At 46.8% G+C, this 27809-nt stretch overlaps 1 protein-coding gene across 3 annotated transcripts in view; it reads right to left on the reverse strand.

The window, feature by feature from the left end:
• Nucleotides 1-27809, reverse strand: part of LOC109876188 (dynein assembly factor 5, axonemal-like) — a 50588-nt gene that overhangs the window by 16392 nt on the left and 6387 nt on the right. For all 3 annotated transcript variants that reach the window (XM_031816704.1, XM_031816705.1, XM_031816706.1), the window contains exons 3-6: nucleotides 25718-25842; nucleotides 25102-25220; nucleotides 19988-20220; nucleotides 15969-16193 (exon numbers count right to left, since the gene is read on the reverse strand). In XM_031816704.1, coding sequence (XP_031672564.1) covers nucleotides 15969-16193; nucleotides 19988-20220; nucleotides 25102-25220; nucleotides 25718-25842 — 702 coding nt within the window. The remainder of the gene's footprint in view (nucleotides 1-15968; nucleotides 16194-19987; nucleotides 20221-25101; nucleotides 25221-25717; nucleotides 25843-27809) is intronic.

Here is a 27809-nt window from a genome sequence, read left to right on the forward strand (position 1 = left end):
ACAGCGGCCAGAGAGCGGAAAGAGCGGCCAGAGAGAAGCCAGAGAGCGGCCAGAGAGCAGAAAGACAGCGGCCAGAGAGCGGAAAGAGCGGCCAGAGAGAAGCCAGAGAGCAGAAAGACAGCGGCCAGAGAGCGGAAAGAGCGGCCAGAGAGAAGCCAGAGAGTGGCCAGAGAGCAGAAAGACAGCGGCCAGAGAGCGGAAAGAGCGGCCAGAGAGAAGCCAGAGAGCGGCCAGAGAGCAGAAAGACAGCGGCCAGAGAGCGGAAAGAGCGGCCAGAGAGAAGCCAGAGAGCAGAAAGACAGCGGCCAGAGAGCGGAAAGAGCGGCCAGAGAGAAGCCAGAGAGTGGCCAGAGAGCAGAAAGACAGCGGCCAGAGAGCGGAAAGAGCGGCCAGAGAGAAGCCAGAGAGCGGCCAGAGAGCAGAAAGACAGCGGCCAGAGAGCGGAAAGAGCGGCCAGAGAGAAGCCAGAGAGCAGAAAGACAGCGGCCAGAGAGCGGAAAGAGCGGCCAGAGAGAAGCCAGAGAGTGGCCAGAGAGCAGAAAGAGAGCGGCCAAAGAGAACCCAGAGAGCTGCCAGAGAGTGGAAAGAGAGCGGCCAGAGAGCGGCCAGAGAGCAGAAAGAGCGGCCAGAGAGAAGCCAGAGAGCGGCCAGAGAGCAGAAAGAGAGCGGCCAAAGAGCAGCCAGAGAGCGACCAGAGAGCGGCCAGAGAGCAGAAAGAGAGCGGCCAGAGAGCAGCCAGAGAGCAGAAAGAGAGCGGCCAGAGAGCAGAAAGAGCGGCCAGAGAGCGCCCAGAGAGCGGAAAGAGAGTGGCCAGAGAGCGGAAAGAGAGTGGCCAGAGAGCAGCCAGAGAGCGGCCAGAGAGCAGAAAGAGAGCGACCAGAGTGCAGAAAGAGAGTGGCCAGAGAGCGGCCAGAGAGCAGAAAGAGAGCGGCCAGAGAGCGGCCAGAGTGCAGAAAGAGAGCAGAGAGAGCGGCCAGAGAGCAGAAAGAGCGGCCAGAGAGAAGCCAGAGAGCAGCCAGAGAGCGGAAAGAGCGGCCAGAGAGCAGAAAGAGAGCGGCCAAAGAGCAGAGAGAGCGGCCAGAGAGCAGCCAGAGAGCGACCAGAGAGCGGCCAGAGAGCAGAAAGAGAGCGGCCAGAGAGCAGAAAGAGAGCGGCCAGAGAGCAGAAAGAGAGCGGCCAGAGAGCAGAAAGAGAGCGGCCAGAGAGCAGAAAGAGAGCGGCCAGAGAGCAGAAAGAGAGCGGCCAGAGAGCAGCCAGAGAGCGGCCAGAGAGCAGAAAGAGAGCGGCCAGAGAGCAGAAAGAGCGGCCAGAGAGCAGACAGAGAGCAGAAAGAGCGGCCAGAGAGCGCCCAGAGAGCGGAAAGAGAGCGGCCAGAGAGCAGAAAGAGAGTGGCCAGAGAGCAGCCAGAGAGCAGAAAGAGAGCGGCCAGAGAGCAGCCAGAGAGCGGCCAGAGAGCAGAAAGAGAGCGGCCAGAGAGCAGAAAGAGCGGCCAGAGAGCAGACAGAGAGCAGAAAGAGCGGCCAGAGAGCGCCCAGAGAGCGGAAAGAGAGCGGCCAGAGAGCAGAAAGAGAGTGGCCAGAGAGCAGCCAGAGAGCAGAAAGAGAGCGGCCAGAGAGCAGAAAGAGAGCAGCCAGAGAGCGTCCAGAGACAAGCCAGAGAGCGGAAAGAGCTGCCAGAGAGCGGCCATAGAGCAGCCAGAGAGCAGCCATAGAGCAGCATGCCACTTCAGTGGGAAGGAAAAGAGATCAAAGCAAAGCATACATAAATAAGATGGAAGAGCAGTGAGTCTATGACAGGACTGGAGATGAGAGACTAGAGGGTCAGGACTTCCAGGACTGGAGATGAGAGACTAGAGGGTCAGGACTTCCAGGACTGGAGATGAGAGACTAGAGGGTCAGGACATCCAGGACTGGAGATGAGAGACTAGAGGGTCAGGACTTCCAGGACTGGAGAGGAGAGACTAGAGGGTCAGGACTTCCAGGACTGGAGAGGAGAGACTAGAGGGTCAGGACTTCCAGGACTGGAGAGGAGAGACTAGAGGGTCAGGACTTCCAGGACTGGAGAGGAGAGACTAGAGGGTCAGGACTTCCAGGACTGGAGAGGAGAGACTAGAGGGTCAGGACTTCCAGGACTGGAGAGGAGAGACTAGAGGGTCAGGACTTCCAGGACTGGAGAGGAGAGACTAGAGGGTCAGGACTTCCAGGACTGGAGAGGAGAGACTAGAGACTATTCTAAAAGAAAGTGAGCATTGAGGATAACCTCTGCTTCCTTAGTCCCCCTGTCTGGCCTGGGCTTCCTAGGCCTCCCCCTCACCTCTCTGGGCTTCCCTGGGGCTTCCCACTCACCTCTCTGGGCTACCCTGGGGCCTCCCCCTCACCTCTTTGGGCTTCCCTGGGGCCTCCCCCTCACCTCTCTGGGCTTCCCTGGGGCCTCCCCCTCACCTCTCTGGGTTTCCCTGGGGCCTCCCCCTCACCTCTCTGGGCTTCCCTGGGGCCTCCCCCTCACCCATCTTGGCTTCCCTGGGGCCTCCCCCTCACCCCTCCTGGCTTCCCTGGGGCCTCCCCCTCACCTCTCTGGGCTTCCCTGGGGCCTCCCCCTCACCTCTCTGGGCTTCCCTGGGGCCTCCCCCTCACCTCTCTGGGCTTCCCTGGGGCCTCCCCCTCATCTCTCTGGGCTTCCCTGGGGCCTCCCCCTCACCTCTCTGGGCTTCCCCGGGGCCTCCCCCTCGCCTCTCTTGGCTTCCCTGGGGCCTCCCCCTCACCTCTCTGGGCTTCCCTGGGGCCTCCCCCTCACCCCTCTGGGCTTGTGACTCAGTTCTCCCCTCCTGTGTGCTTACTCACCCCCCCTGTAGAGTGTGGATGTGCTCACAGTGGGTGGTGAGGATACTCATAGAATCTCTAGTTATTGTATTTCTGTGGGGATCCCCCTCTTTACAGCTCTGCAGCTCACTATCATGGGAATAGAGCAGAGAGAATGTGGAGGTTTCACTCTGTTCTGGTCTGGCCTGTTCTGTCCTGTTCTGGTCTGCTCTGTTCTGGTCTGTTCTCTGCTGTGTTCTGTTCTGCTCTGTTCTGGTCTGTTCTCTGCTGTGTGCTGGTCTGTTCTCTGCTGTGTTCTGGTCTGTTCTCTGCTGTGGTCTGTTCTCTGTTCTGGTTTGTTGTGGTCTGTTCTGGTCTGCCACAAGACCCCTAGGGAGGCAGCCCAGGAAGCTGTAGCGAGACACCACCAGAAGTTTAACATTGTAACACACAGACAAACACTGACACCAAAACAGCCATCAGTAGGTGTGGGAGAGGAGAGGTAAAAGTGGCTTAGTGGATATAATCATGTGTTAGACACACCTGGAGCCTGACTGGTACTGTGCCAGTGCACACGCCACAGGGCCTCGTAACACCGTGTGTGTCTGACACAAATGCACAATGACATACTGAGGTAGTTGGGGATTCATTACCACCCCCCCCACAACTTCTGCCAGTGTCATGGCAACAGGGAAACAGATACACCCCTGGAGCTCAGACCCGGTTGTGTCAGTCCACAGGTGAGGTGGCAGCCACAGGCACGGGTACGGTAAGCCCAACCCACCACCACACTCCTCCTTTATTTCCTCTCTCTTTCAACAGCGAGATGAGCAGGCCACAGCTATAGAAAACAGAGCCTCCTCTCCTCCACTCCTCTGGCTCAGCACTTTGACAGTGTCTTGCTGTGTAATGTTCTGTCTGTTAACGATGTGGTTGTAAACACTCCTTCCCTTCACCTTTCTCTCTCATCTGCCTGTTTGCTTTAGCTCCGCAAATGTGAGACTAGCGCCGCAGCCACGGCAACACCACAATGGCCCTCACAGCTGTAGAGTGAGAGCGTGTCTCTATTATGTACTAATAGCTTAATGTCTGTGGGTGTGTGTGTTTTATGGTATGTCCTATAATTACAAGTGCAACTTGTACGACACGGAAGCTTAACTAACCAACACTCCTTTCAACTCCTCTCTGCCACAGTGAAGTCATTGTGAGTGCCAAGCACAATATCAGTTTCCACATCTTCAAGGCTCTCTCTCTCTCTCTCTCTCTCTCTCTCTCTCTCTCTCTCTCTCTCTCTCTCTCTCTCTCTCTCTCTCTCTCTCTCTCTCTCTCTCTCTCTCTCTCTCTCTCTCTCTCTCTCTCTCTCTCTCTCTCTCTCTCTCTCTCTCTCTCTCTCTCTCTCTCTCTCTCTCTCTCTCTCTCTCTCTCTCTCTCTCTCTCTCTCTCTCTCTCTCTCTCTCTCTCTCTCTCTCTCTCTCTCCTCTCACTCTCACTCTCACTCTCACTCTCACTCTCACTCTCACTCTCACTCTCACTCTCACTCTCTCTCACTCTCTCTCTCACTCTCTCTCCTGACCAGAGTGGTGACTTTGAAGATTATTTATATTAGATGCTTTTTGGTCCAAGTCAAACCTCTCACTCTCTTGCACAAAACTCTCTAATGTTGGAAGGATCAAAAACACAAAAGTTGAGAACAACTTTTGAAGTTTATTTTAAAAAGCATAGCATCTGAGTCTGCAATTTAACTATTATTTTTTAACTCTACTTTATCTTAGCACCACCGCTGCCCAATGTGCTCATATGACATTTTCCCCTTACATGTCTAAAAACCAACGAGCTGAACTGATATCAAAAACAGCCAGTTAGTCCAACAAGCATGATCACTGTGGCTGCTGGCTAACCTTCACACCATCTGTGTGATGACTGGGTCTCTGAAGTTCATGTCAGAGTATTTGATCATTTTTACCTCATAGAGGTAACATAGAGGTAACATCTACTTTTCAAGGGAGACCTGGTCCGACAGCAGCAAGAGAAACAACGTTTCACAAAAAACTACTTACATACACTAACACAACATTGAACAAAACTATACACACACATACAGTACAACAATTACATATTACGTAAAGAAACACAAAATGTCAATTACACTCTTCCATGATATTTATAAATCGACCAAGTGTTTAAACTCCACCAACGTTTTAGATTGGTAAAGAACCTTAGAGCTGCATGATATACTGAATCAAGTGCTCTCAAGGTAGAGGCCTGCAAACACTACTGGCCAAAAGTTTTACAACACCTACTCATTCAAGGGTTTTTCTTTATTTGTACTATTTTCTACATTGTAGAATAATAGTGAAGACATCAAAACTATGAAATAACACATGGAATCATGTAGTAACCAAAAAAGTGTTAAACAAACAGATTCTTCAAACAGCCACCCTTTGCCTTGATGACAGCTTTGCACACTCTTGGCATTCTCTCAACCAGCTTCATGAGGTAGTCACCTGGAATGCATTTCAATTAACAGGTGTGCCTTCTAAAAAAAGTTCATTTGTGGAATTTCTTTCCTTCTTAATGCGTTTGAGCCAATCAGTTGTGTTGTGACAAGGTAGGGGGTATACAGAAGACAGCACTAATTGGTAAAAGACCAAGAGCTCAAATAAGCAAAGAGAAACGACACTCCGTCATTACTTTAAGACATGAAGGTCAGTCAACATGGAACATTTCAAGAACTTTGAAGTTTGTTCAAGTGCGGTCGCAAAAACCATCAAGCGCTATGATGAAACTGGCTCTCATGAGGACCGCCATAGGAAAGGAAGATCCAGAGTTACCTCTGCTGCAGAAATTGCAGCCCAAATAAATGCTTCACAGAGTTCAAGTAACAGACACATCTCAGCTAGAGGTCGACCGATTATGATGTTTCAATACCGATACCGATTATTGGAGGACCCAAAAAAGCTGATGCCGATTAATAGGCCGATTTTGATTTATATTTGTAATAATGACAATTACAACAATACAGAATGAACACTGAACCTTTTATTTTAACTTAACATAATACATCAATAAAATCTATTTAGTCTCAAATAAATAATGAAACATGTTCAATTTGGTTTAAATAATGCAAAAACACAGTGTTGGAGAAGAAGCTAAAAGTGCAATATGTGCCATGTAAAACAGCTAACGTTTCAGTTCCTTGCACAGAACATATGAAAGCTGGTGGTTCAATATTCCCAGTTAAGAAGTTTTAGGTTGTAGTTATTATAGGAATTATGACGCGTCAACTATTGTTCTCTATACAATTTGTGTTTCATATACCTTTGACTATTGGATGTTCTTATAGGCACTTTAGTATTGCCAGCCTAATCTCGGGAGTTGATAGGCTTGAAGTCATAAACAGCGCTGTGATTCAAGCATTGCTAAGAGCTGCTGGCAAACGCAGTAAAGGGCTGTTTGAATGAATGTTTACGAGCCTGCTGCTGCCTACCACCGCTCAGTCAGACTGCTCTATCAAATATCAAATCATAGACTTAATTATAATATAATAACACACAGAAATACGAGCCTTTGGTCATTAATATGGTTAAATCTGGAAACTTTCATTTCGAAAACAAAACGTTTATTCTTTCAGTGAAATACAGAGCCATTCTGTATTTTGTCGAATGGGTGGCAACCCTAAGTCTAAATATTGCTGTTACATTGCACAAGCTTCAATGTTATGTCATAATTATGTACAGTCTTTGTTAGGAAGAAACCCAGTTCGCAACGAGCCAGGCAGCCCAAACTGTTGCATATACTCTGACTCTGCTTGCACTGAAAGCAAGAAAAGTGACACCATTTCCCTAGTTAAAATAAATGCATGTTAACAGTGTATTCATTTTAAGAAAGGCATTGATGTTTATTATTGGGTACATTTGTGCAATGATTGTGCTTTTTTCACGAATGCGCTTTTATTAAATCATCACCCGTTTGGTGAAGTAGGCTGTGATTCGATGATAAATTAACAGGCACCGCACTGATTATATGCAACGCAGGACAAGCTAGTTAAACTAGTAATATCATCAACCATGTGTAGTTAACTAGTGAGAATGTTAAGATTGATTGCTTTTTATAAGATAAGTTTAATGCCAGCTAGCAACTTACCTTGCCTCATTGCAGCCACAAGGTCCTTTTGATGCTGCACTTGCGTAACAGATGGCCACTCAGTCTCCTCGTGGAGTGAAATGTAATCGGCCAAAACCGGCATCCAGAAAGGCTGATTACCGATTGTTATGAAAACTTGAAATTGGCCCAAATTAATCATGCTGATTAATCGGTCGACCTCTAATCTCAACATCAACTGTTCAGAGGAGACTGCGTGAATCAGGCCTTCATGGTTGAATTCCTGCAAAGAAACCTCTACTAAAGGACACCAATAATAAGAAGAGACTTGCTTGGGCCAAGAAACACGAGCAATGGACATTAGAATGTGAAAATCTGTCCTTTGGTCTGATGAGTGCAAATTTGAGAGATTTGTTTCCAACCGCCGTGTCTTTGTGAGACGCAGTGTAGGTGAACAGATGATGTCCGCATGTGTGGTTCCCACCGTGAAGCATGGAGGAAGAGGTGTGATGGTGCTTTGCTGGTGACACGGTCTGTGATTTATTTAGAATTCAGGGTACACTTAACCAGCATGACTACCACAGCATTCTGCAGCGATATCCCATCCATCTGGTTTGCGCTTAGCGGGACGATCATTTGCCTTTCAACAGGACAATGACCAAACACCGACGATTAATTACTCATGGTGCAATTGTAACAACATACAAGAACTCAGGTCCTTTTGTTCACCTGCCTAGAATTCCTCACACCCAAATGCTGACCGTATTATCTCCTAAGAGAACTCTCCTCGTTTATAGTCACAGCCGTGTATATCCCTCCGTATACAGTTGAAGTCAGAAGTTTACATACACTTAGGTTGGAGTCATTAAAACTAATTTTTCAACCACTCCACACATTTCTTGTTAACAAACTGTAATTTTGCAAAGTAGGTTAGGACATCTACTTTGTGCATGACACAAGTAATTTTTCCAACAATTGTTTACAGACAGATTATTTCACTTATAGTTCCCTATTTCACAATTCCAGTGGGTCAGAAGTTTACATACACTAAGTTGACTGTGCCTTTAAACAGCTTGGACAATTCCAGAAAATGATGTCATGGCTTTAGAAGCTTCTGATAGGCTAATTGACATAATTTGAGTCAATTGGAGGTCTACCTGTGGATGTACTTCAAGGCCTACCTTCAAACTCAGTGACTCTTTGCTTGACATCATGGGAAAATCAAAAGAAATCAGCCAAGACCTCAGGAAAAAAAATGGAGACCTCCACAAGTCTCGTTCATCCTTGGGAGCAATTTCCAAACGCCTGAAGGCACGTTCATCTGTACAAACAATAGTACGCAAGCATAAACACCATGGGACCACGCAGCTGCCATACCGCTCAGGAAGGAGACGCGTTCTGTTTCCTAGAGATGAACGTACTTTGGTGCGAAAAGTGCAAATCGATCCCAGAAAATGAGCAAAGGACCATGTGAAGATGTTGGAGGAAACAGGTACAAAAGTATCTATATCCACAGTAAAACAAGTCCTATATCGACATAACCTGAAAGGCCGCTCAGCAAGGAAGAAGCCACTGCTCCAAAACCGCCATAAAAAAGCCTGACTACGGTTTGCAACTGCACATGGGGACAAAGATCATACCTTTTGGAGAAATGTCCTCTGGTCTGATGAAACAAAAATAGAACTGTTTGGCCATAATGACCATCGTTATGTTTGAAGGAAAAAGGGGAGGCTTGCAAGCCGAAGAACACCATCCCAATCGTGAAGCATGGCGGTGGCAGCATCATGCTGTGGGGGTGCTTTACTGCAGGAGGGACTGGTGCACATCACAAAATAGATGGCGTCATGAGGAATGAAAATTATGTGGATATATTGAAGCAACATCTCAAGACATCAGTCAGGAAGTTAAAGCTTGGTCGCAAATGGGTCTTCCAAATGGACAATGACCCCAAGCATAATTCCAAAGTTGTGGCAAAATGGCCTAAGGACAACAAAGTCAAAGTATTGGAGTGGCCATCACAAAGCCCTGACCTCAATCCAATTGAACATTTTTGGCAGAACTGAAAAAGCTTGTGCGAGCAAGGAGGCCTACCCACCTGACTCAGTTACACCAGCTTTGTCAGGAGGAATGGGCCAAAATTCACCCAACTTATTGTGGGAAGCTTGTGGAAGGCTACCCAAAACATTTGACCCAAGTTAAACAATTTAAAGGCAATGCTACCAAATACTAATTGAGTGTATGTAAACTTCTGACCCACTGGGAATGTGATGAAAGAAATAAAAGCTGAAATAAAAATCACTCTACTATTATTCTGACATTTCACATTCTTAAAATAAAGTGGTGATCCTAACTGACCCAAAACAGGGAATTATAAGTGTAAGGAATTGTGAAAAACTGAGTTTAAATGTATTTGGCTAAGGTGTATGTAAACTTCTGGCTTCAACTGTTGACGGACATATTCAATCAATCTCTATCCCAGTCTGCTGTCACCACTTGCTTCAAGATAGCCACCATTGTTCCTGTTCCCAAGAAAGCAAAGGTAACTCTACTAAATGACTATTGCCCTGTAGCACTCACTTCCGTCATCATGAAGTGCTTTGAGAGACTAGTCAAGGACCATATCACCTCCACCTTACCTGACACCCTAGACACACTCCAATTTGCTTACCGCCCCAATAGGTCCACAGACGATGCAATCGCCACCACACTGCCTGATCCCACCTGGACAAGAGGATACATATGTAATAATGCTGTTCATGGACGACAGCTCAGCATTCTACCCTCCAAACTCACAATTAAGCTTGAGACCCTGGCTCTCGATCCCCGCCCTGTGAAACTGGGTCCTAGACTTCCTGATTGGCTGCCCCCAGGTGATGAAGGTAGGAAACAACATCTCCACTCCGCTGATCCTCAACACTGGGGCACCACAAGGGTGCATTTTCAGCCCCCTCCTGTACTCCCTGTTCACCTACGACTGCGTGGCCATGCACGCCTCCAACTAAATCATCAGTTTGCAGACAACCCTACAGTGGTAGGTTTGCCTACCAATAATGACAAGACAAGACAGCCTACAGGGAGGAGGTGAGGGCCCTCGAAGTGTAGCGTCAGTAAAATAACCTCTCACTCAATGTCAGCAAAACAAAAGAAATGATCATGGACTTCAGGAAACAGCAAAGGGAGCATCCCCTTATCCACATCGACGAGACCACAGTAGAGAAGGTGGAAGTTCCTCTGTATCTCTGAAATGGTCCAAGCACACAGACAGTGTGGTGAAGAAGGCGCAACCTCAGGAGGCTGAAAAAACGTGGCTTGTCACCGAAAACCCTTCTAACTTTTACAGATGCACAATTGAGAGCATCCTGTCGCGCTGTTTTACCACCTGGTACGGCAACTGCACCGCCCACAACCGCAGGGCTCTCGAGAGGGTGGTGCTGTCTGCACAACGCATCACCGGGGGCAAACTACCTGCCCTCTAGGACACCTACACCACCCGATGTCATAGGAAGGCCAAAAAGATAATCAAGGACAACAACCACCCGAGCCACTGCCTGTTCACCCTGCTATCATGCAGAAGGTGAGGTCAGTACAGGTGCATCAGAGCTGGGACAGAGAAGCTGTTTTTCAATCTCAAGGCCATCAGATTGTTAAACAGCCACCACTAGCACAGAGGCAGCTGCCTACCTAGAGACTTGATATCATTGGCCACTTTAATAAATGGAACACTAGTCACTTTAATAATGCCACTTTAGGAATGTTTACATATCTCGCATTACTCATCTCATATGTACTGTTATCCTTCACTATCTATTGCATCTTAGCTGCTCTGTCACTGCTCATCTATATATTTTATACTTATATATTCTCATCCCATTCCTTTATTAGATTGTGTGTATTAGGTTTAGTTGTGGAATTTGTTAGATATTACCTGTTAGATACTGCTGCACTGTCAGATCTAAAAGCAGAAGAATTTCGCTAGACTCGCGACTGCTAACCATGTGTATGTGACCAATAACATTTGATTTGACACACCTCCAGGCTGTGTAAGGGCTATTTGACCAAGAAGGAGAGTGATGGAGTGCTGCATCAGATGATCTAGCCTCCACAATCACCCAACCTCAACCCAATTGAGATGGTTTGGGATGAGTTAGACCGCAGAGTGAAGAAAAAGCAGCCAACAAGTGCTCAGCATATGTGGGAACTCCTTCAAGACTTTTGTAAAAGCATCTAGGTGAAGCTGGTTGACAGAATGCCAGAGTGTGCAAAGCTGTCATCCAGGCAAAGGGTGGCTACTTAGAAGAATCTCAAATATAAATAGATTTTGATTTGTTTAACACTTTTTTGGTTACTACATGATTCCATATGTGTTATTTCATAGTTTTGATGTCTTCCCTATTATTCTGTAATGTAGAAAATAGTAAAAATAAAGAAAAATCCTTGAATGAGTAGGTGTCCAAACTTTTGACAGGTACTGTACATCGTACCAGCTCCTGCCTGGCCTTCAGAGGAAAAACAAGCCGTATGCCAGTAATAAAACCCTATTTTCAGCTTGAGCGTCCTTATCAAGTTCTCCACATGAACAGTGAAGCTCAGCTTGTCATCCACCCACACTCCCAACTATTTGTACACTGACTTTCTCTATAGTATGTTCATCCAATGTAGGTGTGACTGTATGGGAGTGTGTGTCTGCCTGTCGGTGTCTGCCTGTCGGTGTCTGCCTGTCGGTGTCTGCCTGTCGGTGTCTGCCTGTCGGTGTCTGCCTGTACTTACTTGCATGCTTGGTGTGTGTTTGTGTGTATGTCTGCCAACCTGTCTGTCTGTTCTGCTCTGTCCGTCTTTCTGACTGTCTGCCTACCTGTCTATCTGTGTCTGTCTGTCCACTCCGCTCTGGGTCTGCTCTGGGTCTGCACTGCTCTGGGTCTGCACTGCTCTGGGTCTGCTCTGCTCTGGGTCTGCTCTGCTATGGGTCTGCTCTGCTATGGGTCTGCTCTGCTCTGGGTCTGCTCTGCTCTGGGTCTGCTCTGCTCTGGGTCTGCTCTGGGTCTGCACTGCTCCGTGTGTGTGTGTGTGCTTGGTGTGTGTCTTTAGGAACCCAGATGCTCCTCTCCCTTCTCTCTCATGTTATTTACAGCCCAATGGTGGCCTGCCTGGCCCTCTCTGGTTTGGCCCTGCTCTGTGTGTCTGGCCTGGTTGTTTTCAAAGAATACTGCAGGTGTGTCGGTCTGTTCTGGTAACCCTGCTCTTTAAAAGGGGAATTTCACAATTTTTCTACTTTATATTCATCATCTCCAGCACCACCCCAACATCAACATCTGTGAAAATGGTGTGTTTCTATATTTTGTAGTAAAAAAAGATTGAGGAAGATAAGTGTTTCCAATGACATCATCGGTGTGCACCTTGTGATTTTAACCAATTATGAGTAGGCATTTCCACTAATTGTCTACCAATTTGTTGATGATGTCATTGGAAACACTTATGTTCCTCAATCTTTTTTTACTACAAAATATAGAAACACACAATTTTCACAGATGTTGATGTTGGGGTGGTGCTGGAGATGATGAATATGAAGTTGACATTTTTTTAAAATGTCCCTTTAGCTACCCAGCCAGAACTGTACTGCTGACCCTGCTCTTTACATACCCAGCCAGCACTGTACTGCTGACCCTGCTCTTTACATACCCAGCCAGCACTGTACTGCTGACCCTGCTCTTTACATACCCAGCCAGCACTGTACTGCTGACCCTGCTCTTTACATACCCAGCCAGAACTGTACTGCTGACCCTGCTCTTTACATACCCAGCCAGAACTGTACTGCTGACCCTGCTCTTTACATACCCAGCCAGCACTGTACTGCTGACCCTGCTCTTTACATACCCAGCCAGAACTGTACTGCTGACCCTGCTCTTTACATACCCAGCCAGCACTGTGCTGCTGACCCTGCTCTTTACATACCCAGCCAGCACTGTACTGCTAACCTGATCTTTAACTACCCAGCCAGCACTGTACTGATGACACTGATCTCTAACTACCCAGCCAGCACTGTACTGATGACCCTGATCTTTAACTACCCAGCCAGCACTGTACTGATGACCCTGATCTCTAACTACCCAGCCAGCACTGTACTGATGACCCTGATCTCAAACTACCCAGCCAGCACTGTACTGATGACCCTGATCTCGAACTACCCAGCCAGCACTGTACTGTACTGATGACCCTGATCTTTAACTACCCAGCCAGCACTGTACTGCTGACCCTGATCTTTAACTACCCAGCCAGCACTGTACTGCTAACCTGATCTTTAACTACCCAGCCAGCACTGTACTGATGACCCTGATCTTTAACTACCCAGCCAGCACTGTACTGATGACCCTGATCTCGAACTACCCAGCCAGCACTGTACTGATGACCCTGATCTCGAACTACCCAGCCAGCACTGTACTGATGACCCTGATCTCGAACTACCCAGCCAGCACTGTACTGTACTGATGACCCTGATCTTTAACTACCCAGCCAGCACTGTACTGCTGACCCTGATCTTTAACTACCCAGCCAGCACCGTACTGCTGACCCTGATCTTTAACTACCCAGCACTGCACTGTACTGCTGACACTGATCTTTAACTACCCACCCAGCCAGCACTGTACTGCTGACCCTGCTCTTCACATACCCAGCCAGCACTGTACTGCTGACACTGATCTCTAACTACCCAGCACTGCACTGTACTGTACTGCTGACACTGATCTTTAACTACCCAGCACTGCACTGTACTGCTGACACTGATCTTTAACTACCCACCCAGCCAGCACTGTACTGCTGACCCTGCTCTTCACATACCCAGCCAGCACTGTACTGCTGACACTGATCTCTAACTACCCAGCACTGCACTGTACTGTACTGCTGACACTGATCTTTAACTACCCAGCCAGCACTGTACTGCTGACCCTGATCTTTAACTACCCAGCCAGCACTGTACTGATGACCCTGATCTTTAACTACCCAGCCAGCACCGTACTGCTGACCCTGATCTTTAACTACCCAGCACTGCACTGTACTGCTAACCTGATCTTTAACTACCCAGCCAGCACTGTACTGCTGACACTGATCTCTAACTACCCAGCACTGCACTGTACTGTACTGCTGACACTGATCTTTAACTACCCAGCCAGCACTGTACTGCTGACCCTGATCTTTAACTACCCAGCACTGCACTGTACTGTACTGCTTCCCTTCAGTACCCACAGAAACTAACTTCTGATGATCTTTATTGAGACAGACAGACCAGGGACCAGAAGGTCTGTCTCCATCTGTGTCCATCGTGCTCTGGCTTGACCCCTGCTAGAGGAGGGGTGGAGAAGGGCTCCATTTCCCCTCCTGTCTGTCTGTCACCGGGACCCTGACCCTCTTTGAAATGTTGGAATCTCAGTGCTTTAAAGGGGGTTGGGGGGCAGTGGTTGGTAACAGGGTGGGGGCTCTACGTTGCTCTCTTCCACACACAGTGAGTGTTGAAAACGGGCTATTATTATTTTTCTAAACGGGTTGCCCCCATGTGTCTTTTCTGAAATGACCAGGGGGGCGAGGGGGGAGGGGGGTCAACCCAGACACGCAGAGGTCAGGAGAAATTAATATTTTATTATTATCATCCCCTCCAGAGGAAATTATTCTGAGCCCCTCAGGGGGGGTTATGGGTACGGGTGACTCATTGCAGCCAGCAGTGTGAGTGCATGTGTGAAAATAGCCCCCTCCGTCCTTCGCAGCCAGAGAAATGTTATTTTAATATCAAAGGTAAACTAAATGTGGGACACCAGAGGAGAGGAAGGGGAGGAAAGAGCTGCTCTGGTCTTTTACTTTTCCCTTTTCCACTGAGACATTAGGGATGTTGTTCTCTCTCTCCCTTTATCTCTCTGTCTCTCTCTCTCTCTGTCTGTGTCTCCCTTTATCTCTCTGTCTCTCGCTCTCTCTATCTCTCTGTCTCTCGCTCTCCATCTGTCTCTCTCTCTCTGTCTCTCACTCCATTTGTCTGTATGTCTCTCTCTCTCTCTCTCTCTCTCTCTCTCTCTCCCCGCCTGTGTGTCTCCCTCTCTCCCCGCCTGTGTGTCTCCCTCTCTCCCCGCCTGTGTGTCTCCCTCTCTCCCCGCCTGTGTGTCTCCCTCTCTCCCCGCCTGTGTGTCTCCCTCTCTCCCCGCCTGTGTGTCTCCCTCTCTCCCCGCCTGTGTCTCCCTCTCTCCCCGCCTGTGTCTCCCTCTCTCCCCGCCTGTGTGTCTCCCTCTCTCCCCGCCTGTGTGTCTCCCTCTCTCCCCGCCTGTGTCTCCCTCTCTCCCCGCCTGTGTCTCCCTCTCTCCCCGCCTGTGTCTCCCTCTCTCCCCGCCTGTGTCGCCCTCTCTCCCCGCCTGTGTCGCCCTCTCTCCCCGTCTGTGTGTCTCCCTCTCTCCCCGTCTGTGTGTCTCCCTCTCTCCCCGTCTGTGTGTCTCCCTCTCTCCCCGTCTGTGTGTCTCCCTCTCTCCCCGTCTGTGTGTCTCCCTCTCTCCCCGCCTGTGTCTCCCTCTCTCCCAGTCTGTGTCTCCCTCTCTCCCCGTCTGTGTGTCTCCCTCTCTCCCCGCCTGTGTCTCCCTCTCTCCCCGCCTGTGTCTCTCTCGTTGGTTTAGGGTTACGAGAGGACTCTAGCAGTTGAAATTAAATGAAAGGTTGGTGAAAACAACATGTGCCTTGCTCAGTGGCCGTTAGTGGAGTCAGTATTTTGTGATGTACTCCAAGGTGAACCCCCTGACCTCACAGCACAGTTATCCCTATAAAAGCTTTAATGCATCTTATCTTAATACAGTTTTCGGGTGAAAACTAAGTGTCTCAGAAAGGGTACCGTTTCATCTCTCGGTCTATATGCCAACTTCACCAGACCTGGCTGAAGTCTCAAATATAACAGAGGAAACAACCCATTGAGATGTGAACTATCAGAAGTTACCCCTAACCACAGACCATTCATGTGGATAATGATGTGATCCTGGACCTGTAGTTATGACATTTACCTTTCCCCCCAATTCCCAGCCCATACCCATAGGTCAAGGGTCATAGACTCACCTGCTGGTACTCCTGGCAGACGTCTGGTTGGACCAGCGTATCAGCGATCTTCTGGAGGTGTGGTTTCAAGAGCTCCCCGGAGCAGCCCCCCAGCACGGCAGCCAGGACCATGAGGGGGGTGTGGGGGGAGGAGGAGGAGGAAGGGGTCTCCAAGTGGACCAGGAGCAGCTTGAGGAAGACCTCAGGGCTGACAAAGGTCCCCAGCAGCTTGGCAGACCTCAGACACTGCAGAGAGAGACAGGGGATACTATAGTTTATGGAATGATTTGCCAATATTACAGAGTGTATTTCACACCAATAAAACACATTGAATTGATAGAGCAAAGATTAGCGAGAGAGCAGAGACCAATACTAGAGAGAAAGAGACCAATACTAGAGAGAAAGAGACCAATACTAGAGAGAAAGAGACCAATACTAGAGAGAAAGAGACCAATACTAGAGAGAAAGAGACCAATACTAGAGAGAAAGAGACCAATACTAGAGAGAAAGAGACCAATACTAGAGAGAAAGAGACCAATATTAGAGAGCAGGAGACCAATACTAGAGAGCAGAGACCAATACTAGAGAGCAGAGACCAATACTAGAGAGCAGAGACCAATACTAGAGAGCAGAGACCAATACTAGAGAGAAAGAGACCAATACTAGAGAGAAAGAGACCAATACTAGAGAGAAAGAGACCAATACTAGAGAGAAAGAGACCAATACTAGAGAGCAGAGACCAATACTAGAGAGCAGAGACCAATACTAGAGAGCAGAGACCAATACTAGAGAGAAAGAGACCAATACTAGAGAGAAAGAGACCAATACTAGAGAGAAAGAGACCAATACTAGAGAGAAAGAGACCAATACTAGAGAGCAGAGACCAATACTAGAGAGCAGAGACCAATACTAGAGAGAAAGAGACCAATACTAGAGAGCAGAGACCAATACTAGAGAGCAGAGACCAATACTAGAGAGCAGAGACCAATACTAGAGAGCAGAGACCAATACTAGAGAGCAGAGACCAATACTAGAGAGAAAGAGACCAATACTAGAGAGAAAGAGACCAACACTAGAGAGCAGAGACCAATACTAGAGAGCAGAGACCAATACTAGAGAGCAGAGACCAATACTAGAGAGCAGAGACCAATACTAGAGAGCAGAGACCAATACTAGAGAGCAGAGACCAATACTAGAGAGCAGAGACCAATACTAGAGAGCAGAGACCAATACTAGAGAGCAGAGACCAATACTAGAGAGCAGAGACCAATACTAGAGAGCAGAGACCAATACTAGAGAGCAGAGACCAATACTAGAGAGCAGAGACCAATACTAGAGAGCAGAGACCAATACTAGAGAGAAAGAGACAATAAGAGAGAAAGAAAGAATTCAACATAACAGAAGACCACAGAAGAGAACATAATTCATAATCCATTATCAGCCAGTGGATCAGGGGAACCATCAAATGCTTCCTCTTGGGGCAGGTGCATCCCAAGTCCGTAGGCCAGCCCAGCCTAACTGTCTCAGGGCTATAAGACACATATATCACTATTCACTGCTGTCTATTCTAAGGCCAGCAGGTGTGTCCTCTCATGACATGACCATCAAGATCAAGCCATTCACCACAGCAGCTCTGAAACATCTGTTTCTGGGTGGAAAGAATGTCAATGGAAATAGGCCATGAGCATGACAATAACAGAAACAACTTGAAGGAAGGAAGGTCATTAGTACTGTGAGCAGTTTCTTAAAATGGTGCATCAGTCTACGGCTTGTTTCACAAAGATCTGGCAAGTGATGAACTGAAGTAGCCAACACACAGGTACTGTATACTGGACCTGTAGAGCAGATATCTACCATTATCTTCTTTATCTAACAGTGATTTAACCTTTATTCATCCAGGTTAGTCTATACAGAGAATATATGTTTAACAAGAGAGACAAGATCCAAGAAAGAGCTCACCAGCTGCAATAGCAACACTATCATCCAACCATTAGACCTACCACTATCATCCAACCATTAGGCCTACCACTATCATCCAACCATTAGGCCTACCACTATCATCCAACCATTAGACCTACCACTATCATCCAACCATTAGACCTACCACTATCATCCAACCATTAGGCCTACCACTATCATCCAACCATTAGGCCTACCACTATCATCCAACCACTATCATCCAACCATTAGGCCTACCACTATCATCCAACCACTATCATCCAACCATTAGGCCTACCACTATCATCCAACCATTAGACCTATCACTATCATCCAACCATTAGACCTACCACTATTATCCAACCATTAGACCTACCACTACCACCCCACCACTCTCATCCAACCAATATACCTACCAATATCATCCAACCATTAGGCCTACCACTGTCATCCAACCATTAGACCTACCACTATCATCCAACCACTATCATCCAACCATTAGGCTTTCCACTATCATCCAACCATTAGGCCTACCACTATCATCCAACCATTAGGCCTACCACTATCATCCAACCATTAGACCTACCACTATCATCCAACCATTAGACCTACCACTATCATCCAACCATTAGGCCTACCACTATCATCCAACCACTATCATCCAACCATTAGGCCTACCACTATCATCCAACCATTAGGCCTACCACTATCATCCAACCATTAGACCTACCACTATCATCCAACCATTAGACCTACCACTATTATCCAACCATTAGACCTACCACTACCACCCCACCACTCTCATCCAACCAATATACCTACCAATATCATCCAACCATTAGGCCTACCACTGTCATCCAACCATTAGACCTACCACTATCATCCAACCATTAGGCTTTCCACTATCATCCAACCATTAGACCTACCACTACCATCCCACCACTATCATCCAACCATTAGGCCTACCACTATCATCCAACCATTATGCCTACCACTATCATCCAACCATTAGACCTTCCACTATCATCCAACCATTAGACCTACCACTATTATCCAACCATTAGACCTACCACTCTCATCCAACCAATAGACCTACCACTATCATCCAACCATTAGGCCTACCACTATTATCCAACCACTATCATCCAACCATTAGACCTACCACTATCATCCAACCATTAGACCTACCACTCTCATCCAACCATTAGACCTACCACTATGATCCAACCATTAGACCTACCACTATCATCCAACCATTAGACCTACCACTATCATCCAATCATTAGGCCTACCACTATCATCCAACCATTAGGCCTACCACTATTATCCAGCCACTATCATCCAACCATTAGACCTACCACTATTATCCAACCATAAGACCTACCACTATTATCCAACCATAAGACCTACCACTATTATCCAACCATTAGACCTACCACTCTCATCCAACCAATAGACCTACCACTATCATCCAACCATTAGGCATACCAATATCATCCAACCATTAGACCTACCACTATCATCCAACCACTATCATCCAACCATTAGGCCTTCCACTATCATCCAACCATTAGACCTACCACTATTATCCAACCATTAGACCTACCACTCTCATCCAACCAATAGACCTACCACTATCATCCAACCATTAGGCCTACCACTATTATCCAACCACTATCATCCAACCATTAGACCTACCACTATCATCCAACCATTAGACCTACCACTCTCATCCAACCATTAGACCTACCACTATGATCCAACCATTAGGCCTACCACTATCATCCAACCATTAGGCCTACCACTATCATCCAAACATTAGGCCTTCCACTATGATCCAACAATTATGCCTACCACTATCATCCAACCATTAGACCAACCACTATCATCCCACCACTCTCATCCAACCATTAGGACTACCCCTTCCTGACCTGACCACCCCACCTAGGATGAGATAAAGGTCAGTGTTATCCAGAATCATTGGGACGTCCCTACCCTAAATCCTAACCTTAACCATTTTACATTTCCAATGGTGTAGGGACGTCCCATTGGATTACATAGAACACGCAGTGATAGCATGCGTCTATGTGTCGACCACTCACGTTGTTGACCACGTCGCTCTCGGGGTCGTTGCAGGCGCGGTACAGCGTGGAGAGCAGCAACTGCAGGTGCTGGGTGCAGTGGTCCTCAGCGTGCAGCAGCAGGGCATACAGCAGCTGGGCCGTCTTGACCCGCGTGCCCGCCACCCAGTCAACCACGTCGCGAGCCAACGCCGGAAGCAGGTTGGACAGGTTCCTCACCACCAGCTCCCTGCAGCCCAGGCCCGGACGCGCCACTGGGGGGAGTAGAGAGGTGGTGGGGGGGTTACAAAGTGCATGAATATGCCAACATGCATTAGCCTACTAAAAAGCACACAAATGGACCAATTAAGATTTACATCCAAGGCTCCGTTTGCACCAATTATGGGCAAAATATCTGAGCTGAATGATTGGTTCAAAAGACCAATAATTTGGCAAAAGATCAGAATTGGGCTGCCTGTGTAAACGCAGCCTATACATCTACAAGTGCTAATAAGTTAATTGTGTTGTAACTGTGTTCTCCTATTTCTAACTGTGAAATAGAGACAGAACAACTGTTCCATAGCCCCCTGGCCCAGTTTTACTGATGGAGCATTTTACAAGATTTATTTTCAACAAAACACTTCCGTAGGCAAGAAGGGAACATCATTTGTCGGGTGTTTTCTGCTGTCACAGTGATACTGCTGATGGAGAGAGAAGACTGCATCTTACTCTAAACTCTAAGTCCCATTTTCCAGACATGTACATTTTGGTTTTATGATTGAGATTTCCTCACCGTGGGACTTGTCAGAGCAATTGGAACACATTTTTAAATGAATAGCCTCCACATGTTTCATCCGTCTCCCCCGCCTACCCTCCCTCTCTCTCCCCCGCCTTCCCTCCCTCCCTCCCTCCCTCCCTCTCTCTCTCTCCCCCGCTTTCCCGCTCTCCCACCTTCCTTCAGTAGCCTATGAGCGGGTCTCCCTCCCTCCCTCATGAACAGGTCTCCCTCACTATTTATCTTTTGCAGGCTACTAATGAGAGGGGAAGAGGGTGATCAATCCTACAGAATCACACAGGACAAGACAAGCCGTTTCTGGTTGTGTCCCAGTTGTCTGACACTGACCTTTTCAGACAAGAGGGGGCCGTGTTGGATTTATGACTGGCAGGGAGAGAGACTCATCCAGTATCCATCAGCATTATCACTGTGTGGAGTTGGAGACTGACCCAGATCTGCACTACACAATAGAGGTCGACCGATTAGGATTTTTCAACGCCGATACCGATTATTGGAGGACCCCAAAAAAAGCAGATACCGATTATTGGAGGACCCCAAAAAAAGCAGATACCGATTATTGGCGGGCCAAAAAAAAAAGCTGATACCGATTATTGGAGGACCCCAAAAAAAAGCTGATACCGATTATTGGAGGGCCAAAAAAAAGGCAGCTACCGATTATTGGAGGGCCAAAAAAAAAAGCTGATGCCGATTGTTGGAGGACCCCAAAAAAAAAGCGGATACCGATTATTGGAGGGCCAAAAAAAGCTGATGCCGATTATTGGAGGACCAAAAAAAAGCGGATACCGATTATTGGAGGACCCAAAAAAAAGCTGATGCCGGCTTTATTTGTAATAATGACAATTACAACAATACTGAATGAACACCTATTTTAACTTAAGAGGCGAGAGACCTGATTAGATGCAGTGCACACACTTCAACCACAGGTTGTTGCCTGGTCCCATATCTGTTTGAGTCATCTTGCCAACTCTTGGGGTCATTGAGTACGGTTACATGCACACAAAAATAGGATTATTGTGAAGTCAGATCAATATAATAGCTCCGTTTTAAATATTGACATGCTTTGCAAGAAGAACAATGTCCCTAATAATCCTGTTTACATGGATACATCTGAAATCAGGCTACCTGATGGCACTCAGATAAATCCAGAAAATGGCCCATCAAAATAAACGTTCTACCACTTCTGAATTCAGACATACAACGTTTGTGGGAAAACTACTTTCTAAGATGCATATTTTCACTTCACTAGCGCAAAAGCTTGCACTGCTCGTACTAGCACGCTCAGATCTAATACACCGCTGTAAAACTCTGATGAAGGCCTTTACATGTCCTCAGAATTCTAAAGATTGCTCAGAAAACCAGGTATTCTCATCAGCGTATGCTTACTTCCACGTTGACCTAAGATAAGTAGAGTAAGGTGTTTATAATTGACAAGACTAATGCCATACTCAGCCTACTGCCAATAACCAGATTAATATCAAATTATTACTGTGCATGTAGACATACTCATTGTCACATCTTGACATAAACTGATCTGGGACCAGGCTAATGTGGTGAGTGCGTGTGAACGTCATAGAAACAAACTGCCTTCCCAGTGTAGCCTATGTAAAATAAACAGAAATCAGGTCAGGAGGAAAACGGCAGGGTTGCTGCTCTAGATAAAGGCCTGCTGTCTGTCTTCACCTGCTGAGTGGGATGGAAAGTCAGACAGGACAGACAGGACATCACCTCTCCTTCCTGTACCCAGCAGGGATATGAAGAGATGAAGGGCTTCCTCATTCCTCACTACAGTGCTGACAGACATTATAAATAGGTGGTAATAAGCACTTGGGGAGGCAACACAGGCTGGGTGTTGTCCCTCCAATGGCCTGCCCTTCCAGCTTCTCACACAGGGGTGGGGTGGTGCGTGAGTGGGGTAGTCGTGACTGTGTGTTTGTGCCAGAAAGAGAGTGAGGGTGTTTGTGCCAGAAAGAGAGTGAGTGTGTGCATGAGTGCGTGTGTGTGTAAAAGGGAAGTAGGGGGAGGCGGGCAACAGCCCTGCAGGACGCACATATATATATATATGTGTGAGAGTGAGAGAGTGAGAGAGAGAGAGAGAGAGAGAAGGGGGAGGTGGGAACCAGCCCTGCAGAAAACCCCTCTAGTCTCCACCCAGCCTGCACACCACATCCACAAGTTAGTCTTAGTAATGAGGGTGTTAGGGGGCAGAGTGCTGACAATAATTGGCTATTAGTCAAGCCCTGTCATAGGAGAGCCTTGTATGATTGACAGAGCAGATCTAATGACATAACACATAACCTGTAGAATACGTAACCCGCAGGCCAATAGAGATGAGTAATATATGGAGGTGTGGAACTCCACCATGACTAAGCAGTCTTGGAGAAAAGGGAACTCCACCATGACTAAGCAGTCTGGGGAAAAGGGAACTCCACCATGACTAAGCAGTCTGGGGGAAAGGGAACTCCACCATGACTAAGCAGTCTGGGGAAAAGGGAACTCCACCATGACTAAGCAGTCTGGGGAAAAGGGAACTCCACCATGACTAAGCAGTCTGGGGGAAAGGGAACTCCACCATGACTAAGCAGTCTGGGGAAAAGGGAACTCCACCATGACTAAGCAGTCTGGGGGAAAGGGAACTCCACCATGACTAAGCAGTCTGGGGAAAAGGGAACTCCACCATGACTAAGCAGTCTGGGGAAAAGGACATAGTTGGTTTATGGTTGTAGCTCATACGTATTCATTTTTTTTAGTTCGGCCAAATCTAAAGGAATAATTCAAGGATTTGTATAAAAGTTGTCTGCTCAAAGACAGACAAGAAGACAGTACTTCTTAATACAGAAAACTAATGTTATATAGAGTAAAACAATCCTTTCAAACCTAGTCCCAACAAAGCTAAAACAAATCCCTTTAAACCTAGTCCCAACAAAGCTAATTAAAAATCCCTTTAAACCTAGTCCCAACAAAGCTAAAACAAAATCCTGTTCCCTTCTTTCCCTTGATTAAAATATAATTAAGACCCCATGATGTGAATAACTGAATATTTAAAGAGTCGTGTATAAAAAATATTACAATTAAATCAATGCAAGACGAGCAAATTCTCCCACGCACAGAGCTGCAGATGATGAGTATGATGTCTATAGCTTGGAATTCAAACTGACATGCTCCATTTCACCATGGTATCAGTTTGTATTTCAGCTCACAGCAACTAGGACACACAGACAGGAGGGTGAGAATCCTGCTATACTACAACAAGCAGAAGTACAACTGAATAAATGAAGCATATTGGGGATGGATGGGTAGGATAGATGGATCATTGACAGCACAGCATCCCTCCCCAGCCCCTACAGCCCGCTCTCCATGCCCAGACGGCTCTGACGTACATCATGCCCTCAGAAGACAGTTCTTCTTCTTAATAAAGGCAGCTGAACCCCACGCTGCGTCTGACCTACTTTCAGAGGAAGGAGTACATAACTAGATCGGTGGAGGAGGAGGTGGCTGTACAGAGAAGGCCACAACAACAAATCACACGGTTTACACTGATGTTCTTCAGGCTGTATCAATGCACTGATCAACTTTCTTCTCCATTATTGTAATCAAGACAACACACTACATGGGACAGTAGCTAACTAACCTTTCCTCAATGGGCTACATTCACTGAAGGCCTTGTATCTGCAGGAGACAAAATCCAATATATTTCTTTAATGATTTGTTCTTCTTGTCTGCCTTCTTTGTGTGAGAAACTTAACCCTGTAAATACTTTTTTTTTTTCACCAACCAAAGATCCTGTATTCACTTTCTATGTCAATTGAGCGGCGCAATGGTACATTGTTGTTTCGGGCCTCCGAGTGGTGCAGTGGTCTAAGGCACTGCATCGCAGTGCTAGCTGTGCCACTAGAGATTCTGGGTTAGAGTCCAGGCTCTGTCATAGCCAGCGGCTACCGGGAGACCCATGGGGCGGCGCACAATTGGCCCAGCGTCGACCGGGTTAGGGGAGAGTTTGACCAGCAGGGATGTCCTTGTCCCATCGGGCACTAGTGACTCCTGTGGCGGACCGGGCCCAATGCACGCTGACACGGTCGCCGGGTGTACTGTGTTTCCACCGACACATTGGTGCGGCTGGCTTCCGGGTTAAGTGGGCATTCTGTCAAGAAGCAGTGCGGCTTGGTTGGGTTGTGTTTCGGAAGACACACGGCTCTCGACCTTCGCCTCTCTCGAGTCTGTACGGGAGTTGCACCGATGAGACAAGACTGTAACTACCAATTGGATACCACGAAATTGGGGCGAAAAATGGGTAAAAAAAATATATTTAAAAAATGGTACATTGTTTCAGCTCTCTGCAGTAGTAGTGATGGAGTTAACTCACCTCCAGCAGGGTAGAGGTCAGGTGGGGTCAGGAGGAAGTCCATCTTGTCCTTCAGGTCATCCTCATTCTCCTGCTCCCACAGAGCGCCTGTCTGCCTCCACAGGTCAGCAGCTCGTTGACTAGAAGGGAGAGAGACAAATAATGATAATGCATGTCCATCCCTGCCACAGCAGACCCAGGATTCAAACCCATGCCATAACCACACAATGTACAAACACAAAAGCCCAGCCTTGTTGGCTGCTACTATTCCCTCTATCACACCAAACCTACTGTAGAAGTAGGTATCTACAGTAATCTGCACAAGCAAAGCAGATACAATATGTGTGTATTTGTGGCTGCATATTTCCTAGGTCTGACAGAGTGAGTGAATGGTTGGTATCAAAGGCAGGGTGGTTAAGGACTGGGTCAGTCTTTTGAATTAAAGGCAGTCAATTCAGGAAGTAAACTCAAATTAAAATTCAAAATTGGAAAAAAATGCATATATTTTCAAGGAGTAGAAGCTATTTATTTCAAAAGTTTAAAACAAATTGAATTTTGAATTAAAATCACTTCCTGAATTGACGGCCTTCAATCCGAAATTGAAATTGCAGTAAATTCAGCCCTATATAATAGGTACCTTATCTCTGGGATGTCATCGCTGAGGCTGCTCAGTAGGAGGGGGATGAGCTTGTGGAAGTAGGAGTATCTGTCTCGCAGGTGGAGCAGCCAGTCACCAACAACCACAGTCACAGCTTTTCTCACCTGGAGGAGAGAGAAATGGGATGAAACAAAACATAGTTTCTTAAGTGAGGAAAACACCTTGTATGGTACTGTAGTAATTAAGGGGTTCTCAAAGTGGTTCACTCTGTGCCTCCCTTCCAGCCTTGGGGAACATCCCGAGCCCCCCTGCGCAGACACCACATCTATTTCTATAGACACAGGTACTGTTCATGACACAAACTGTTAACACCCCCCATGTTGGTGTAGAAAATGTTGCAGGTTTAAAGCTTATTTCCTACAATTATACACATTTTGTCATGGGGTGCAAAGAAAATGTTGCAGTTTTAAAGCAAATGTTCTTGCAATTCTATGCATTCTGCCATGTGTATTCATGTGATATTTGAGTGACAAAAAAATTACAACAATATCAATGGGCTAAAAAAGCTAAATAAAAAACGTTAGCTGACATGGGCTAGTTGATCTGGATATTTCTGTTATGCAATGACTAACATGACAAGAGGAACTGATGATGCACTACCCAATTTCAAAAATGTACCTTGTGCATTCTACTACCTTGTGCATTCTACTGTTACAACTTTCAAGAGTAAGTTTAAAGCCGGGCTTTAAAAAAAAATCCAAATACACATATATATATATACAGTGGGGCAAAAAAGTATTTAGTCAGCCACCAATTGTGCAAGTTCTCCCACTTAAAAAGATGAGAGAGGCCTGTAATTTTCATCATAGGTACACTTCAACTATGACAGACAAAATGAGAAGAAAAAAATCCAGAAAATCACATTGTAGGATTTTTTATGAATTTATTTGCAAATTATGGTGTTAAATAAGTATTTGGTCACCTACAAACAAGCAAGATTTCTGGCTCTCACAGACCTGTACCTTCTTCTTCAAGAGGATCCTCTGTCCTCCACTCGTTTCCTGTATTAATGGCACCTGAAACCTGGAGAGAAGGAGGGAGGAGGATAGACTGACTGTGTTGCCTACTGCAGTCTGAAACCTGGAGAGGAGGAGGGAGGAGGATAGTCTGACTGTGTTGTCTACTCCAAAGATTTTCTATGGGGTTGAGATCTGGAGACTGGCTAGGCCACTCCAGGACCTTGAAATGCTTCTTACGAAGCCACTCCTTTGTTGCCCGGGCGGTGTGTTTGGGATCATTGTCATGCTGAAAGACCCAGCCACGTTTCATCTTCAATGCCCTTGCTGATGGAAGGAGGTTTTCACTCAAAATCTCACGATACATTGCCCCATTCATTCTTTCCTTTACACGGATCAGTCGTCCTGATCATATGACATTCTCCCAATCTTCTTCTGGATCATCCAAATGCTCTCTAGCAAACTTCAGACGGGCCTGGACATATACTGGCTTAAGCAGGGGACACGTCTGGCACTGCAGGATTTGAGTCCCTGGCGGCGTAGTGTGTTATTGATGGTAGGCTTTGTTACTTTGGTCCCAGCTCTCTGCAGGTCATTCACTAGGACCCCCCGTGTGGTTCTGGGATTTTTGCTCACCGTTCTTGTGATCATTTTGACCCCACGGGGTGAGATCTTGCGTGGAGCCCCAGATCGAGGGAGATTATCAGTGGTCTTGTATGTCTTCCATTTCCTAATAATTGCTCCCACAGTTGATTTCTTCAAACCAAGCTGCTTACTTATTGCAAATTCAGTCTTCCCAGCCTGGTGCAGGTCTACAATTTTGTTTCTGGTGTCCTTTGACAGCTCTTTGGTCTTGGCCATAGTGGAGTTTGGAGTGTTGTGGACAGGTGTCTTTTAAACTGATAACAAGTTCAAACAGGTGCCATTAATACAGGAAACGAGTGGAGGACAGAGGATCCTCTTGAAGAAGAAGGTACAGGTCTGTGAGAGCCAGAAATCTTGCTTGTTTGTAGGTGACCAAATACTTATTTTCCACCATAATTCAAGGTGGCATAGCAGTTCAGACGTCTTTTGTCCTCGTCTTGTCGTGTCCTGTATATATATGTATTTACAAC

Source organism: Oncorhynchus kisutch, unplaced genomic scaffold, assembly GCF_002021735.2.
Source record: "Oncorhynchus kisutch isolate 150728-3 unplaced genomic scaffold, Okis_V2 scaffold856, whole genome shotgun sequence".
NCBI lineage: Eukaryota > Metazoa > Chordata > Actinopteri > Salmoniformes > Salmonidae > Oncorhynchus > Oncorhynchus kisutch.